Source organism: Vicugna pacos, unplaced genomic scaffold, assembly GCF_048564905.1.
Source record: "Vicugna pacos unplaced genomic scaffold, VicPac4 scaffold_21, whole genome shotgun sequence".
Classification (NCBI taxonomy): Eukaryota; Metazoa; Chordata; class Mammalia; order Artiodactyla; family Camelidae; genus Vicugna; species Vicugna pacos.
The window spans coordinates 18,323,925-18,343,687 of NW_027328742.1; the positions used below are offsets into that span (position 1 = coordinate 18,323,925).

The following is a 19,763-nucleotide window of genomic DNA, read 5'->3' on the forward strand; positions in this document are numbered from 1 at the left end:
TAGAGCAGGTTGTGGGAACAGAAATTGACGGGGGGGGAGAAAGGCGCTGTCGTCTCAAAAGGGCTGGAGGGCCTTTCTACTCAGGGTGATTGGAGCAGAGCCCCGCGCTCTCTGCCTGGAGGGTGAGGGGCTGAGTGAAGGGAGGCCGAGAAGCCAGTGGGGCCGGTGGGGCTGGCGGGGCAGGTGGCAAGAGGGTTGTTGGAAATGAGGTTCAGGACCAGCAGGGAGTGCATTCATGGGGGGATCTCTCAGCCTCAGGAAGCTTTTTCATCTGAACCTGAACAAAATAAGAAACTAGTGCAGAGACATGAGTGGCAAATGGCATGATCTGACTTAGCTTAGAACAGGGTTTGTCAACCTTGGCCCCACGGACACCCCGGGTGGGACGAGTCCTCGTGGGGGCCTGTCCTGTGCATCGTAAGGGGTTTGCAGAATCCCTGACCTCTACCCACTGGATGCTGGTAGCACCCACCTCACCCAGGGTGACAACCAAAAATGTCGCCAGACGTTGTCCAGTGTCCCCAGGGGCTTGAGGGGGGCAGTAGCATTTCCTGTTGAAAACCACAGTTTTCAAAAGATCTAACTACCCCGTGTGACACTTCAGTTATCCAGAAGCCAGCCCTGGACCACTGAATTCTTCTTTTTTTTTTTTTTTCCTGTATTCACATGTAGAGATTTGCTAGAATTCTCTCACTCGATTAATACTCAGCTTAAATGTGCCTTGCTTACCTGCTTGTGCTCAGTAATCACATCCTAACGTGAAGGCCAAGACTTCGTCTTTGAGAAAGATCCCTGAGTGACTCATCTTTCCTGTACCTGTGAGAACAGCCCCAGACGGGTCCCCGGGAGCCCCGGTTCACAGGCTGGAAGAAAATACCGCAGCTCTTTCAGTCAGCTCGTGTCACGATGTGCCCGACGGGAGGGCTGCCTCGGAACTACACAAACCGCTGATTTCACAAGATGCAGAGATGCAAAAAGGCTCACTGTGAGGGTTTGACAGCACTCACTCCCCCACTTGTTTGCTTAGATTCGGTGAGAATCTCAAATATGTTCTTTTGGTGTGCCTTTTCTTCACCCTCAAGACCCTGCTGACCCCTGCCTGGAAACGTGAACAACTACGATGACTTCATTTGCTCTGTGTTATCCGGTTTTTAATTTCCCGTGAAGGATCCGTCTCACAGCTGCGCTGCTGTAGCTGAGACTTCTTTGCACTGAATGCCAGAGTCCTCTCGGTTTGTTCCTGGTGTGTCTCCTCCTGTGCTTAAGCAGAGGAGCGGGTGTGCCTGTAAGCAGAGGAACCGTTCCTGCACGCAGCCGGCACTGCAGCAAAATCAAGGCGGTTGAGAGTTTCTGCCTTTGACCCTCATTGTGGCTGAACTGAGAAATTAACGAGCTGGGGCGCAGACTGTCTTGCACGTGGATTCGGCCTGGAGGAAAAGGGTGCCTACGAGCCGAGCCTGACACAGAATGAAGTAATCAAGAACCCTCGGGTAATACTCGTGGACAAGGATAACCCCAAAGTGGAGAGGTCGATGTCCCGCTCTGTGTCAGTGGCTAGAGTACCATTTTCAACCTGGGGCTCCCAGTTCGTTACCACCGGGGCACTGGTGATGAATGAAAGGAGCAGAAAAGAAGCTGCCCTGTCCTGGAGTCAGCAGGTGGGAGAAGGAGGGAGGGCTTTTGAGGGGGGGCCGCGCCGAGGCGGGAGTGTGGGCGGAGCCCTGCAGGCCTCGGTCTAAGCCCGGCTGCAACTCCGACTGATTGTGAAATGTCTGCAGGTAGGTTTACCACCCCAGGCCTCAGTGACCTCATCTCGAAAATAGGCCAGAGAATGGCAGCTGCTCAGAACTGTACTGAAGGTGAGCGTCAAGCCCCAGGTGTGGCAGGGGACTGGCAATGCTGTGAGAACAACGGGGAGGAGCCTCATCAGGTTGACCGTTCGTTCTCACATCTTAGGTTCGGAAGGACTCACTGCCTAATTCCCACCAGAGCATTCCTTGGATGGACAGACGTGTGCTTTTAAGATAAAAACATAAGGAAAGTTTTAGTGGATCACAGAAGCATCACAGCCTAACTCGTGATCAATTTTTAAAACATTTCTTGGCTACAGTTTAACCTGCTGATTGGAAATATGAAAAAAATTAAACTTGAAGAGTAAAAATGGAGGTTTTGCATATAGTTTAATTTTTACCTTTTTGGAGGAGGTAATTAGGTTTATTTATTCGTTTGTTTTTGGAGGCAGCAGTGGGGATTAAACCCAGGACCGCATGCGTGCTAAGCCTGCGCTCTGCCACTTGAGCTGTTCCTTCCTCCTTGACTGTAATTTAAATACATCCATTGTTTATGAGATAGAAATCAGTTATGAAGGAAGCTTGCGTCATGTGTTCGTACCAGGAGCCCCCAGAGCGCCTCTGAGTTCTGAGTCCTGTACTGACAGGTGTAAGAGGGCGTCCCTGTTCCCCAGGCGCTGCTCCCTGCTTCCCTCCCCCCAGAACCGACCATCGCGCTGGAAGGAAACCTCAGCTGCTGCCTGCGGGGGCCTCCGGGGATCCGCCTGCGGCCTTCTCACCCGCCCCTGCGCCCCGCGCCTCTGGAAAGCGTGCTTCTGCCCGGTTCCCTGGGAAAGGGGAGCTCTTCCCTGCTCTGGGGGCGGGGAGGCTGTCTGTCCGCACAGCTGCTGCTTCCGCTGCCCCTCTGAGCCTAGACAAGACCCCAGGGAGGTTTCCCTGGGCCGCCTGGGCAGCTCCCCCGCACTGGGAGACCACCACTGCCCGCCACCTGCTCCTTAGTCCCCTTGTCCGCTTGTCCGTCGTCACTCACGTCCTGGGAGGGGCGTCCCAAGCTCCCTGTCCCTGCAGCCCCCCGAGGGTGTCTGGCCCAGAGCCAGCACTCAGTGAACACCTGAATTGAAGAGTGAAAAAAAATAGCTCAAAGAGAAGTAAAAGCAGGTGAACGTCTGGGTCTCGACACAGCTTTAAAGCCGAAGCTGCGTCCCTCATTTTCAGACGGTCAGAAGGAGAGAGGCTGAGCAGAGCTGGCCCGGCCAGCGGGTCCCGCGGGCGCCTCGCGAGGGCCCCTGTTCGCCGCGGGCGGGGCCATGGCTTTTCCACCGGGTTTTAAGTGCGAGGCGTCAGGAGCTCCGGCGTCTCCCGGCTGGTGCACGTGGGAACCCTTCTGCCGGGCGTCAGCGCCCTGCTGGCGTTGCCTCAGCCCCCGTCCCCCTCCCCAGCCCCCCACCATTGCCAGCCCCCCCACCCCAGCCCCAGCCCCAGCCCCCCTGCAGGTCTGGGCGCCCGCGCTCTCGTGTAACACCGCCGCTGCCCCGCGGGGGGCTGCGCTGGTCGGGTCCCCAGCCCCGAGACCTGAGTCCCCGTGCAGCACCTAGGGACAGGCTCGTGGCCCGAGCGCTGTGCGGCCACAGGTCTCAAGGGCCGGGGTGGGGGGCATCCAGGAAGGAGAGGAGGGTCCACCCCGGAGTCGGGCTCTGAAGGGCTGGCCGGCCGCCACCTTCCCCCTGCTTCCCGCCCTCGGGACCACGGGAGGGAAACCGTTCTGCCCCGTGAAAGTAGAATCCAGAATATTCTGCTTATTATCCTTTTTGAATAATATGTTAACCTAAAACTTGAGAAAACCTAAGCCAGAGCCGGGCAGGTCTACTGTGCACCCGCCACCAGGGGCAGGAGCTGCACCGTGTCCCTGGCGTTGAACAAAAATCCCCCAGTCGGGTGGACCTCCTTCTTTTGGCTCTTCAGCCTGGTTTGACAGCGGCTTCTGTGTCCCTGTGCCTCGGAGAACTCAACGTGGGATGTGCACCAGACGCTTAGCGAGTGCTGTCACTGCGCAGCAGCCAGAAGTGGGGCTTTGAAGTTTAGTGCTCCTGAGCAGACAGTAACAAATTTTGTAATAATGTTGAAAATACATTTATCTTTTCAAAACCATAAGGTGGCTTCAGCTTGACTTAATTTAAACACTCAGAAAGCTTCTGAAACATGAATATAGCGCTATGCTTCTTGCAGGAAATAGCCTTCTCAAGGTAGACGGTTCTCTAATGACCAGTTCTTAGACCGAGGACATCAAGAATTCTGTATAGATATGCTTGAAAATAACAGATCAGGAAATTCATCATTGTCATCTCACATATCCCATTACGTTTAACAGCGTTGTGGCGAAATTTGGTGAGTGTTCTGTAGGCCATACACTTGATTAAGGATGATTATTTATTTACTGTTTCAAATGCAACTAATGTTGTATGACTTCCTTCTACTCTTTGAATTAACTTATTCAGTACATTTTATCAGAGAAGAATAGTGTTTTTTTCTGCCTTGTATTTCAGGTTTTGAAACTAACATGAACCTTACGAGCCGAGATGATCTTGGTACACCAGACGCTGCATCAGAGACCCAAGATGGAAACGCGAATAACCCCGGAATCCAGTTATCTAAGTCACTCTCCAGTGCCAACACCGCTGAAAATGGGAATCCTTTCTCAAATGGTAGGCACTCCTTCAAACTCAGAAGCGAGTAGGTACAAGCGTTAAGCTGTGCCAACTGCCTAGGAAGACTGAGCTTTCTGACGTAAGAATGAAGCAGCCGTAAACACTGGGGATTGGTTTAGAACATGAGATATCACCATGAGGTATATTGTCAACTTCTTATTTTTAACTTAAAGAATTAAAATTGCGTTCGTTACTAGCTGACTTTTCAGAGATTTTTCTGGAGTATTTGGTCTGTGGAAACCAGTAGAGAATGAGTCTTGTACTGAGCAGAAGGAGGAAATGGATGTTCTAATGGTATTTTTAAGGAAAAATTATCTTTTTCTTTTCCTACCTAAAATGTGTGAAGAAAAGTAATATTGAAGGAATGGTAAATGCCAGACTGGCTTTAAGTATTTAATGTGAGTGAACCGGTGAACTTGTGTAGAAATTGGCTTCTTGACCACGTGTGTCCAAAACCTGTCAATAGTGGCTTAAATAAAAAGCTATTTCTCCCACACTGAAGAAACCCAGGGCTTCTAGTATTGTCTGAATGCAAAATTCAGACCAACCTTATCTTTTATTTTATTTCATTTAAAAAAAATTTCCCCCATTTTATTGAAATATAATTGACATATAACATTGGGTAGTGTAAGGGCTACAACATGATGATTTGATACATGTGTATTTGGCAAACGATCACCAAGATAAGTTTAGTTAACACATCCATCATCTCACACAGCTACCCTGTGTGTGTGTGTGTGTGTGTGTGTGTGTGTGTGTCTGTGTGTGTGGTGAGGACATTTAAGTTCTACTCTCTTAGCCCCTTCCAAGTATAGAATATGGTGTTCATTTTTTTTTCTGGCATGCCAAGAGATTTTGTTTTTCAGTGTTATTTTTGTGATTTTAAAAATGACACATACTTATCGGAGAACATTTAGCACATCTTAAAAGCTGTCAGACCACACATCCCACCACCCAGAGCTAAGAGCTGTTACAGCAGCAACTTTATTGTGTGCTTTCTCTCTATTCCACGTGCATGTTTCTGTTTCTATATTGAATATTTGATGTCTTATATGATGTCATAATATTTTGTCTCTCAATATTTTGTCACACATATTTAACTTTACCATCAAATCTTGTTTTAATTGAAGTACAGTTGATTTACAAGTGTGTTAGTTTTGGGTGTACAGCACAGTGACTCAGTTATACACGTTCTTTTCCATGATAGGTTATTAGAAGGTATTGAATATAGTTCCCTTTGCTGTACAGTAGGTCCTTGTTGTTTACCTATTTTATGTACAGTAGTGTGTATCTGCTAACCCTGAACTCCCAGTCTCTCCCTCCACCCTCCCCTTTCCCCCGGTAACCATAGGTTTGTTCTCTAACAGACAGTCTGTTCTTGAAGCCACTGGGGGTGGGCGTGGAGGGCAGTGAAGGCCAAGCCAAAAGGCCTATGTTCTGGCTTTTCTCCGAAGGCACTGGGCATCTCACTCAGTCCACAGGAGGCAGCTGAGAAGCCGGGCTGTGCCTCCTAGGATTGTGGGACAGGCTGAGTCTAGCACCTGCCAGAGTCAGAGAGTGAGGCCAGAAGAGCAACCAGGAACCACAGCTCAGCTGGGAACCACCTCATTCTCTGGGGCCGGGCTGAGGGTCCCCCGGACTGACGGAATCCGCAGGTACAGGGGAGAAGAGCGCATACATCCATCCCAAAGGGCAGAAACAGCATCCCAGGCTTCAGAATGTTCTTGCAAACTGCTCTTCAAATACAGAGTTCAACCCATAATCAAAAAGAACCAGGTGCGTGAGGACACCAGATAAGATGAAAAGCGACAAGCAGAAATACCGGTCCATGGCAGAGGATCCAAGGGGGCTCAAAGTGTTGGCGTTCAAAAGCACGCGCTTTAAAATAAGTCTGTTTACTACGCCCAGGGAGATGAAAGGGTGAGACTCTCAGCAGAAATGGGAACCCATAAAACGTGTCAAATGGAAATTCTGAAATTGAAAAATACAGTCGTAAAGTTAAGGATAATAGGAGATGAGTCTAAAGTTAATTAGACACAGCTATTAAAAAAAATTCCAGGGAAGTGGGAGATAAATCAGAAAATATCCCGAATGAAACACAAAGAAGCAAAAGAGAGGAATGGAAATGCCAGAAAATGGCTTGGAGGCCTGACGGGCGTGGTGAGGAGGCTCCTGGGGACCCGGGGAGAGAAGGGAGGACCCGGCGACGAGAGACGGGACCTGCTGAGGGACATGAGAGAATTTTCCAGCCTGGATGAGAGCATGGAGAAGCAGGTCTGGGTTGGCGGTTTTCCTGCAAAGCTCGATGTGCACTTTCCAGACGACCCAGCGGCCGCTTCCGGGTGTTTACCGAAGAGAAATCAAAGCGATGCCACAGGCACCTGCGGGCAAGTGTGTCTCCCGTCTTTGTCGCCATCACTTAGAACTGGAAACAAACGAAGCCCCTCCAGCTGGTGGCTGCACCTTATTGCTCTGTAGGAACTGCCCCTTGCCCCGAACTCAGAGGCTGCTGTCTTGTGGTTTCTGTGGGTCAAGGAGAGTCTGGGTGGGTGCGGCTGAATGAGTGACTTTTGGTTCCCTGGTGAGGAAGCAGTCAGCCGTCAGCCAAAATGATGTCATCTTGAGGCTGGTTGGAGAGCTGGCCCAGTTTCAAGATCACTCACACGGGCTTCTGCACACCGGGGGCCTCGCAGCAGGGCAGCTGGCTTCCCCCGGAGCGAGGAGTCCATGGACGGTGCCCGAGATGAAGCCACGCTCCCGCACAGCCTGCTTTCGGGGGACGCGGGGACACCAGCACTCCTGCCACATCCTGCTTGTCAGATTCGGATCCCGCGTCCCAGCGTCTCGTGGGAGGGGGTGACATGAGGTGTGAGTGCCTCCAGGTGGGTCCATCGGGGGCCAGTTCACAGGCTGACCGGGGCAGGGTTCAACTTTTCAAGAAAACATGATGAACCGCTATTACAGAGGACAGAACGGGCGACCCGCAAGCGCAGTGCACCAAGTGAAAAAAGCTAGAATCCAAAGACTGCAGGTGCGATTCCGCGTAGATGCCCTTTTGGAAAAGGCAACACCGAGGGACAGCGACAGCCGAGTGGCGGCCAGAGGCTGCGTGTAGTGGCAGGGGCTGGGCCCGGTGACGGACATCGCAGGCTGGGCGGCTGATAAAGGGCGGTGATTTACGAGTCACAGTTCTGGAGGCTGGGGTCCACGGTCAGGTGCCAGCCAGGAGGGAAGCGCTCTTCCAGGCCGCAGGTCGCCAGCTTCTTGCTTGTCCTCGTGGGGAAGGAGCCAGCTAGCTCTCTGGGGTCCCTTTTATAAGGGCACTAATCTCATTTGTGGGTGCTCTGCTCACATGACAGAACCCCCTCCCAAGGTCCCCCTTCCTCAAACCGTCAGCCTGAGGGTTAGGGCGTCAGCACATGAATGTGAGGGGGACACAGACTGCTGCAGAGGGGCGTGTGGCGCTGTCGACAAACAAGGGTGCATGTGTTCCTATAAATTTATAGACAGGTACGTATAATAAAGGTGCATCTTTCTGTCTGTAAATGTGACTTTTGTTTAAAAAAGAAAAAAAGCCTGAGCAGAATAAATAAAGAGAAAACTAGGCACATTGCACTGAAGCACTGGGTAACTAAGCGTGAATCTTAAACGCAACCAGAGGTTAAAAAAAAAAAAGACAAATTACCTTTAAAGAAGCAGTTGAAGTCTAAAGACAATGGAATCACACATTTAGCATGCTCAAATAAGAACTACCAACCTAGAATTTTATAGACAATAAAAAACTTTCGAAGGAATGAATAGGAGTTAAGGAAATTTTTAGGGGAAAAAACCCTGAAAGAATTAAACATGGGCAGACCCAGAATGCTCAGAGGTAAAAGAAGGAAAAATCAACAATAAAAATGTAAGTGAAGGCAGGAGGGGGTCAAAACAATATTTAATATTATACATTGATAAATCAAGTTAGCAGGTTATAATTTCAAAGGCAACCACTGAAAGAATAGTAATGGGGTATATAATTTCCAAATTAGCAGAGTAAAATAGAATCATAAGAAGTCAATCAACGCAGAAGAGAGCAAAAGGGGTAAACTGGGAATATCTGGAAGTAAGACAAATAGAAAGCTCTCAGATGGCAAGCCTAAAAGCACATTTGAAAATAATTAAATTGAATTGTGTTAAATTTAGAAGCTTCTTAGTGTAAGTTCACATAAAAGATTAATTGATGAATATAATATTTTAAAGTCTGAAACTTCTGAAAAACATGAGGATGCTGAAAGTTTAAAAGCGAATCGGTAGAAAAGGGGAAGATATTAAAAACACAGATATTGAAAACAACAGTTCTCGTCCGTGGGGAGGTTATAAATTGCGTCTGTAAGAAATGGATAGATTCAGGAGAGGGGAGAACCTAAGTTACTGAGACATAAGACAAGCAACACAGCCGAAGGGTAAACCTTTAAGCAATCTTTGAAACATTAACAAAACTGAGAATTCTCTTTCAAAGGTGACAGAGAAATGAAGTGGACACAACGCCATCTCTGAGTGACAAGGGGGACCCGCCAGAAATCGGGCAGAAATTAAAAATGACCGTTCATTGTATTTTGAACAGTTTCACGCCAGAATAAATTTGTTCATTGAGATGAAGCCGTTTCTCAAAAAACAAAAATTGGCAAGTTACCAAAATGGAGAAAAGCCGGAGTACGGCTAGCCGGTAGTGTAAATGTTCAGTCGTTGAATTTGTACATGGAACCCTTCCTACAAGGAAAGCCCGAGGCCCAAATGGCTTTTCTGGTAAGTTCTGTCAAAATTCTAAGGATGAAATAATTCCGCTGTTACACAAACTCTCGTGGAGAAAAGAAATGAAGAGGAAGGGGAAAATAAATACATAAACAGAACACTCTCCCAGCTGCCATCAACAGCCACTTAGTGACGGCAGGACCGGCACCGTGGGACGCCGGGGAAGGGACGATCAACTGCTGTCCACGTGAGGGACAGAAATGCAGCCTGACCCCTACCTTGGGCCACACGCAAAACATTCCTCACAGGTTGTAGGTCTAAATGTCCAATGTAAAATAAAATGTGTAGAAGAAAATACAGAATAATAATTTTTCACCCTCAGCGATGGGAGAAGAAAGGACTTCTTAGACAAGCTAACAGGACACAAGGGTGCCAACCACAAGGGGAAAATGTGTACGCAGCAGGAGAACTCGTTTTTAACGCATTTAACCGATAAAGGGTCATGTTCAGGGTTTACTTAAAATAAAAGCAGACAAAAACCATTGGATGGAGAATTAGAAAGGAGAAGTGAATACACACACAAATATTTTTAATAAACTCCAACGTCATTGATAATTAGATGCAAATTAGAGCTGCCACGTGACCCTGTGACACACTCTATGAAATTACAGTGGGGTCTATGGAGGGGTTTCCACAACACTTAGGGCAGTGGTTTTACCCAGAGGAGAAAGAGCCAACAGAGATTTGGAGAAAGGCTGTTGGGAGCTCCTGGGTGGCTGACAGTGTTCCATCTCTTGGCCTGAAGGGTCATTGCAATTCCTCAAGAAAAGAAAAAAATGGGAGAGAAAGAGGGAGGCAGATTTCCGAATGGATGTCAGAGGTCCAGGGCCCAGGACCTCTGTGAGCGTCAGAGATTCCGGCTTCGTCATCCCGTCTCTGGCTTCCCTCCAGGTCCAAGGAAGAATGGGGAGGTAGTTTTTCATCTGAACACATGCTCACCCAAAGACGTTAATTGCTGACCTACGCAGCAGGAGGGGGCAAATGGATCCAGAGAGAACTAGCCAGGCAACGTTCATCACAAGGCTGGCTGTACTCGGGAGGGGTCTGGAGGTGGATAGCAGATTAGATCAGGGTTTGTTCAAGCTCAGCATTCAGGTCCTCAGGGTGATGTGGGAATGTTCTGGTGGCACCAGAAAAAAAAAAAAAGATTATTTTAATCGCACACAGAGAAAAATCCAAACATGTTTACGAATGCTGCCCCATCATATTGAGCAGGGATGCAGGGATTGCATGTAATGATTAGAAGCATTAGGCTCATAAGACAGAGGCTTTTTGGTGCAACGGAAGGAAATGACACTGGGAAGACAGAGCATTTTTATACCAGCAATAAAGATTTCTAGACAAAGGAACTGCAGTTACCAGGAATTTATTACCACCGAAAACAGACAAGCCCGTGCGGGCGCCCGGGTCCTGCAGTGTCCACCTTCCCTGAGTTCCCTCCTCTCTGACTTGAGCGGCCTCTTAAATAATATATAATTATTCATAGGCTGCTTTAATTCTGTGCAGGTTATAAAAGCTATACATGTTTTATGTGACAATTTGGAAAATACAGGGAAGAATAAAGAATGAGTAAAAACTACCATTCATTGTATTAGCTAGAAATACTCTAAACATGTCTGATATTCTGCCATGTGAAAAATTCTGTTTTTTAATACAAATATATGTGTGCATTTATGTAATATGTCTGGTTTTGTTTTTACAAGGTTTGAGTTATACTGTACATGCGGTTTTAACTGTCTGGTTTCCCCTCTTAGGAATCTCACGAAGCGTATATCTATGTCAACAAACTCAGATTGCCTTGTCTACCGCTAGCCATGAATTGTGTGCGATTCCTCACATCTCATCAGACAGGACTGCCAAGGTTTAAAGCAACCAAGCCCTTTTGTGGCATATTAGAATTATCCCCCAATTTTCCACCCTTAAAATCACACTGAGTGTTCACGATCGATTACTCCGACTTGATTCAAACAGGCATCTTGTAAAACTTTCCATGTTAATGTGTAATGTTCAGATTTACGAGTGTGTGTATTGAGATGGAAATGTTTCTTTTAACACCATTGCTTTCTGAAATCTCTGATGATAACCTTTTGCAAAAAAAAAAAAAGGTAAGGACAACAAAAACATTGGATACCCGTATATTGAAATTAAAAATTCCTAAAATAATGAAAATGGAATTTGAGTGATAGCAATAGTCAGTGAGAGTATGATGGAAGAGCATGTCACAGGGGTTGTGTATATCTAGTAAGAAGATCTCAGTTTTGGAGTTTTTAAGACTAGCCACTGAACAAAGAGGGAATTTAGAATATATTGGATGGCCAAGACTGAATACACATATTTAAGAAAGATGACCACATGCACATTCCCTTCTACTACATTTTCTCCAGCTCACCTTGAGCGATGCTTTTCCTACCATAAGGAGAGGAAACAATAGAAACACCCCTTCACGAACATATTTAGTTTGTCTGAGTCTTGAGTCAAAGCCAAAAGCTATGACTTGGGAAATATCCGAGAAAACTTAATACAGAAAATTCCTAGTCTTACTCTAAAAATCAAAACAAACCCCCCAAATCTGTGGAACAAACAAACACACAAAAATCTCTCTAGACCAAATGGAAATTTTTATAGAATACGTTGCCCAAAATTTATCATATAATATTACATATTTAGGAATACCAGGCTTCTAAACTTCAGTTTGTAACAGATAGTGTACATTCAAACCCTGGAACAGAGGATTATATGTTATCCCAGAAATGCTTATAGAGACCAGATTTTAAAATAAAGCTAGCTCTGTGTCATTGTTCATTGACGATCACTTGAAATTCTCAAGAATTATACACACAAGAGGAAAATTATTTCAGTTGGGATTTCAGTCTTTCAAAGGAGCCTGGCGTGTTTCTGTTGGTCTCCTTGTGTGACCACCATGAATTCCTGGGTTCCTGAAGACTCCCATGAGTATTAAAATATCCGGCAGGATGCTGGGATACTGAGGCAGACATTTCCTGATTGCAACAAAGTTACATATTTCATAGGAACCGCTAAGTCCTGTGCAGGGGCAGAATCAGAAAATTTCTCCTTCTTCCCACGATAAAAATTGAGCAAATATTATACATGTAGAGCTCATGATATATACATGAGCATTATAATTCAAATCAGTTGGCAGTGCTGATTCATAATTCACAGTATATAGTCAATGTGCGTTCCAAATAAAGGCACAAGATGGAAATAAAGGTTTAAAATAACTTGAAGTTTTAATTGAATCAGAAGTAGTGGTATTTGCAAGGAAATGATTTCCCTTGAATTCCAGTATCTGCATGCTACCTCTGTTCCCAGAAATAATTATCTGTTTGTTCATTTGCTGAAATATAGTTATGTCTGGGTAATTATAGCTATCACTTACTTTAATTGCCATCCTTTTACTGATGTGAACACAGACTTGGATCTTTTTTTGTATACTTAATTATTCCCTGGACTTGTGGTTATTTATCATTAGATTAGAGAACAGTTTTTAGTGCTGGAACGTTGTAGTTATATCAAACAAAATATTGTGAATATAAAGATGTTTATTTTGCGGGGAAATAAAGATATAACAAATTCCATCTAGGCCATTTTATGTTCAGTGTGATTTTCTTTCTTGCGGCTCGATGGCTATACATTTTATTGCTGGGCATCAGGAAAAATGGCAATTAAAGAATGCAGTCATCACGTTTGGTTTTACATTTACTGCTCTGGGAAGACCGGCTCTTTTTATGTGTGCTGTATTTATCCTCGAGGTCTTGTAAGGGAATTTGTGATGCTGAAGGGCTCTCCACCGGGAGGGACTGGGTGAGCCTGTCTGCAGGCCCAGCAGCTCTGCATTCTTTGCGCAGACGCTGGACTCCGGGCCATGCTGGACCTGGTGCCATAGCGGCACTGAACCACACAGGTTCTGAGAGCATCTGAGAATGGCTTTTTCCAGCCAAGCTCCTGATGGGTCTAGACCGCTAGCGAAGGAGTCTTTGGTTGGCATCCACGAAATCTATTCAGATACGGGTTTTACAATATCACTATGTTTCTGGGAATTGTAGATCCTTTGGAACAGGTACTGCTGTCTGATTCAAAGCCTAACCAGCAGGGGAAGCAAGCCTTCACTTGACAAGCTGGGATATTGTGCAATTATCTATTTTGAGCAGCAGAAGGTAGACTTGTAAAGAAAGCAGCAACTCCTCAGGCGTTCAGAAAACCCTGCCCCACACCTCCTTTGAGTTAAAAATATTTCCAAGACACATTACATGGTTTCTGGTTTGGACTTCATTTCATTAAATGTCCTCCACCGTAGCTGAGAAGTCGGGTTGAAAATGGCTGGACTGAATTGCTGGCTCGGCCAGTTCCTGGCAATGTTGGCTGCTTCCTGTTTGCCTGGGTTCAGACCCAAGCGTTGATGCTTATTGCTAACTCTAGGACCCCGAGAAAAAGACTTAAACCCTCCAGTGCTCACATTATCATCATAAAAATGGGGATAATCAAAGGAACTGCCTCGTGGGATTGTGACGAGGACCTAGTACGGTGATGCCAGCTCAGATCAGTGCTCAGTAAACACCACCTATACACAGACGTCATGAGAGCTTAGATGTTTCAGAGCTAGCAGATCCCTGAGGATTTGTCCAATAAAAACCAAAATCACAGCATGCGTGTGAATGGGCAGCTACCCTGACCTTTCCCTCACAGGTCTCTGCCCGGCCTCCTCCCTCCCGCCATGTGTGAGGGGAGCGCACGAAGCCAGCAGTCAGTAGACTGCATCCGACACATGCCTGGATCACGCCTTACCTGACTTCCGTTCTTCTCCGCCTCAGATGAGCCACACGCTGCAATCCCCCGAGCCCGTTTACCCCCGGTGTCCATCTGCTCCTCTTCCCACGTCGGGGCTCCCTCAGTCTGTTCTCAGGCTCTACAGGACTTTCCCTCCTCCCTTCCATGACCTCTTTGCTCCCTTTTGTGCTGTTATGACCTATTTCTTCACTCTCATTTCATTTATTTTGCCAATGCAATCCCCCTTTTCTCAGGTGGAGTAACACCAGGAAGCTCTTGGTGTTCCTGAGCCGCCTGGGAAATGTACTCTTCAGTGAGTGTTCACTGACCTTCATTTCCAGGGAAATGTAGCAGTTTTAGTCTGTTCAGTAGGCACCCAGCTGCCTTTACTGGGGGAAGGTCTCACAATCTGACTGCTGCTTTGTGTTGACCTCAACAGGTTTACCTGAAGAGGATGGATTGTCCAGGTTGTCCGGGGGTGGAACCTCATCCTTCCAGAGACACAGAGGGAGTCACACCACTCAGGTAATGAGCCCTCGGTGTGCCCCTTTGCGGTGATAACTGAAGGTAAATCACAAGAAGAGATTCACGAAGGCATGACCCAGAGAGTTCGTTCCTCACGGAGTAGGGAACAGGTGTTTTCAGCTCTGCCATGAATTTCTTCAGCTCTGCATCCTTTTTCCCTCTGTCTCAGCTGACACCTATCTATTTTCTGCTGGTTTCAAAAAAAAATTAGAAAAAGGTCCAAACTAAACGAAAATTATTAAATGATTTAAGTGAAGTTGATAAATGTGATCTTTGCTGGGGCATTTTAAAGGCACTGTCAGACGAAGGGGGATTACAGCCACCGAGGGGTGTTAGTGTTACTGCGCTGACCTCAGCTCGAACAGAAAGACTTAAAGTGACGGCAACATGGAAACAAAATGCTCGAAGCACCGAGGCTTTCTGGCAGGCCGTTGTGTCTCAGTTACTACCTCCCCACTCCGTGTCATCCAAATTCACTTTAAAAATATCATGTGATCAGATCACTGCAAAATCAAACTGAGATTACAGTTCACAAAACTGTGTTTTGATGTGTTTCAGTGCTGTTACCTGTATGCTTAATGTGTTTAGCTTCAAAACGCTTGCCAAAATAAAGAAATAATCATTTAAAAAAAAAAAACTAGTGTTAGTAGAGAGAAAAACGATTTGTATCCGATAATTTAGTATTCTTTTTATGTTGAATTAAAAAATACTGTTTTCAATAATTATCTTCAAAAAGATATGACTGTGCATTCAAGGTGGTGCACAACACAACCAAAGCCTTTATCATCAGTATGTTCAAAGAGTATCACTTTAGCAACAAGATTATTGTGCATGAAGTTACAGGGCAACTTTTGTTATGTCGAATATCTACATTAAGATCATTTAAAAACTCAGTTAAGTATCCTGATGTTTCCATGAAACCAACAATACAGCTAAGGGTCTGCTTTCATCTGAATATTTGACACTAAGTAGGCACAGGTAGCCCTGAGATTTTTCTAAATAACACTGAGGAGGTAGTGAGAAAATCAATAATTTTAATCTTAAAAATAAATCTTACACTAGGCAATCTGCTGAAATCACTTGCACTGATAAACAGACATCGAAACAGGAAAAAAATGCTGATTGCTTGCAGTAAGAGATTGTCCTAGTCTCCCCTCTGTTCCTTAGAGATGCATTCACTCTACCTCGGAAGCATTATGGATGCTTTATCCACGGTCATTCACTGGGGGGGACCTGCTTGGAAAGAAAGATGGGGCGTCTGACATCCTTCCCAGGGCTCCCACTCCTCTGTGATTCATAGAGAAAAGGGTTAATTTTGAAAGAAGGTGCAAAGAACAGGTATCTCTGGAACTTTCCCTCTGATCTTTCATGGATTTAGCTAAAAAGCAGAGCAAGATGGGAAGGTCACCAGGAATAATTCCACGTTCCCAGCTTTCAGTGGGGGCTCGTTTTCAAAGGCAAACAATCCCCAGTTATCTCATAGTGTTTTTTGTTTTGGTTTGTTTTTGAGGAAGTGGAAAACCAGGCTCATTTTCTTCCATGCAAAATTGTGGGCAGTTTCACGGCAGGACACACGCCTCCGCACTGAGGAACTGGAAGAGTTCTGTGAAACTAGGCATTGACCAGCCACACGTCTCAGCGTAAATGCCTCTCTTGTGGCATTTATAGAGGAAATACGGATACATACAGGCACACTGCATTCTGGGTTTTCTAGTGATGCACTTAAACAGGAATTCTATAAAATCAGTCCTGGGCTGATTGCGTATGTAGCAGTAGAATTAAACGTTGGCTAAAAATTGAATTCCTCTTTGAGGATGTCCAGATTTTAATTAGCAGCGATTTTAATGAAGTCCCTTTATGGAAGATAAAATGTATGGGCATTATTGTAGACAGGGAAAACAAGAGATGGATTTAGTCATTTGCCAAAGATCACAGGGAAAATGCAGAGTCTGAGGTTTGAATGGATGTCAAGTTTGCAGGCCCTGTTTCCGAGAATGAACTTCTCGTAACTCATTAAAAGTGATGGAGGCGCCATCCCACGTTTACATAAAATTTAAAGAGCTTTTGGTCAGTACGGAAATCGTAAGAGGCCAGAGTGGATATTTATGATTTGTGCTTTTGGCTGCCAGCCACACAAGTTTCTCACCTACCACAGTAAAAATATAAAGGGGAGACTCCCCGCTCCTCCCTTCCTTTGAGAGCAAGGCGGGTGTATGTGAGGTGAGCTGCGTCGATGGACCACGGGTTATGGACTAAGAGACACGCAGTGGGAGGGGTGAGAATCGGTGTCACCGCAGGGGTGTCGTCCAGCCACAGTGGCTCCGTGCAGTGGCCGCAGGTGGTAGCCAGCCCGTGTCTGAGACTGCTGGTCCCTGCATTCACCTCGGGTCCAGGCCACATTCTAAACCTTCCCTTCTTAGCCTCACTTCCTGGTTGTGCTCTCCAGTAAAGCTTCCACCTGTGAAGGGTCTCAGGTTAGTTTCTGATGCTTGCAAATAAGAATTCTGACTGACACACCAATTTGATTTTATTGCTATTATCCATAAAATTCACTTTATAACCAAACATGTGTTTTTTTTTTTTTACATAGAGCATGTACTTTCTTTTTTTTGTTTGTTTTCATTTTCACTTTTTTATTTTGCTAACCTGCCTGATCCCATTTTTTTAAATTGAAGTTTAGTCCCTTTACAGTGCTGTGTCCATTTCTGGTGTGCAGCGTTGTGTCTCAGTCGTACATGTGCGTACATATACTCCTTTCATGTTCGTTTTCATTAAAGGCTACTAGAAGACATTGAATATAGTTCCCTGTCCTATACTGAAGGGATTCGTTGTTCATCTGTTTCATAGTAGTTAGCAAACGCTTTCTTCTTAATACGAATGTAAAACATTTTCTAACAGGGGTAGCCCTTCAGTAAACAGTTTCTTTCCTCAAGGTACAGAATACAGGAAATGTAGTTTAGGTTCTAGTCCCTCATTTTTCCTGTGACTTTGCATGATGTAATGGCTTTAGCAGAAAGGTAGTAAAAGCTAATTTTCCTTAAAACAGTTGGCACGAGCGAAGGCTGAGCCCCTCGCCGCATCGCGTGCGCGGCTGTCTTCCTTTGTGCTCCTCGTGGAGAAGGCTGGGCGGGTCCAGACCGTGAAACACTCATGACCGTCTGCAGCGCTGGGCGCGAGCGACCCCGCAGTGAAGCTGCAACGCCAGGGAATTCCATTCCCGGTCCTGGAGCGGGGCTTTGTGCCTCGGCCCAGGCCTCGAAACCGGATTCGTAGATTGAAAGAAGCCACTTCAGATTGGTTCTGGAACCAGCGTTTATAAACATGCCCTGCCGTCTACCTACTTGCCTTTGGTGACATGGTAAACAAGTGCTTCTAAGTTTGTGCCCCTCGGCATGAGGCAGCCCCTCAGAAGCGGGGCTGCGTGAGAGGCCCAGCGCTGAGCGGGTCCTGAGGACATCCCGGCTGCCGCCCTGGAGTGACCCTTGGTGCTTCTGCTGAGACGGCCGCCCTCGGCTGACTCCGGAGGCCAGGGCAGCAGCCCCCGGAGGCCCACGGACTGCGAACAGAGCTCAAGGGGGCGGTGCTGAGGGCAGGGGGGCGGCCGGGGGGGCGGAGAAGGCCGGCGCTGAGGGCCCGCCCTCGGCGGGGAATCGCGAGGTACACGTCTGCTCCGGGGTCCGCGCTTGACGTTGAAAAATGGGATTGTTTCGTTGGAGCAGAGCTCATCTGTATTTACACCCGCGTTCCAACTTGACCGACTCTGGCTTTCGGCCGCCTCCTTCCTTCTGGCAGCTGCTCTGCGCCGCGTGTTGTGTGGTTTAGGGTCTTTGACGCTCGTCGTGGGCATTTACCGTATTTCTTGCCAACCTTTTTTTAAATTCTTTTGATTTTTAAAAAACGCAAGAAGTTATTATTAATATCCGTCATATTCAAATACTCACTGTAAGAATCACGGATGGTTTCTGATGAAAGAGCGGCGATCCAGTGCCTGAGCGCTCGCTCCCGACGCGGCCGCCGATGGACGCCGCAAGGCGGTCAGGGTGCGCCTGATGCGCGTAGAGAAACAGACTGTCGCGCGGTTTGTTTTACTGAACCATCAAAGAAACCTTTCTGTACTGTCACATACGAAAGAAATGAAGAGTTGCAGAGCACTGAGCAAGCCCAGTGCCTTCCTTCCGTGTTCGTTTTATTTGTCACGTGGTCTGCTTGAAATATACTGTGGCGCAGAAGAGAAACAGTGTTAGAGAAAAATAACAAAATGTAGACTATCATCGAGAAGGGGCCGTTCTAAACACGGGACAGGGGATGGACAGTAAGCAACGTGTCAAAAGGCATGATCTGTATTTCACTTGGAAGCTGCAAACAAAAGGAGATCTTGCGCAGAAAGCCCTTCCACCCAGCTGAGGTTTCTGGAAATCAGCATGCACCCCTCGTGACTCCCTTTTTACGTGCAAAAAAGCAGGGCAGTAAATTAATTTGATGGTGTGACTTAAATGACAACATTTTCAGCAGCGAAGGGACATACCCTGTATAGATACATAGAAACTTGGAAGATAACCAAAACAAATGCTACATTTTGTATTTTTCCCTTCGTAAAATCGCTCCATATGTGTATCCTAAATGCACTCAAATACATAACGTTTTTCCAGTGAAGACCTTGACTGTGATCAATGAGGAAAGTTCAGCTGTAAGAAACAGTGAAGGAAGGAAATCAGAATTGTGACTGTGTTTTTAAAGAGGACAGAGTTCTCATGATGTATCTGCACGTCGCCTTCCAGCTGGGGAAGCCGCAGAGAGCCACCGCGGAGGGGGGCGGCGACGGCGCCGCTGGGCAGGGTGGTTAAGTGCAGATTCTGGTTCACAGAAGAACTCAGTATTAACTTAATTTAATTTTTGAAATTAAAGAAGAAAGAGAAGAACTAGCTTTGAACCCCAGATCTGTTATGTCACTTGTGGGTATGGAAAGTAGTCATTTTATTTCAGGTTGACCGAAGGAAATATATGTCACATGTTTAGCATGCTCTCTGCGACATAGTAAGTGCTCCAAAACATGCGTGCCATTATTGTCTTAGCATTCCCTTTTGTTTCCCCCAAGGTCAGTGTTCTGAATACCAATTCTAACACAGCAGGTGTTATCAAAAATATGCAGGAGATGAGCTTGAATGAG

The 19,763-nt window shown here is 46.4% G+C and overlaps 1 protein-coding gene across 1 annotated transcript in view; it reads left to right on the forward strand.

Annotated features, from left to right (window-relative positions):
- LOC140694373 (unconventional myosin-XVI-like) overlaps positions 1 to 19,763 on the forward strand; it is a 272,327-nt gene that overhangs the window by 236,479 nt on the left and 16,085 nt on the right. Inside the window, exons 26-27 of the mRNA XM_072957644.1 lie at positions 4,334 to 4,492; positions 14,511 to 14,596. Of these exons, the coding sequence (XP_072813745.1) occupies positions 4,334 to 4,492; positions 14,511 to 14,596 (245 nt within the window). The remainder of the gene's footprint in view (positions 1 to 4,333; positions 4,493 to 14,510; positions 14,597 to 19,763) is intronic.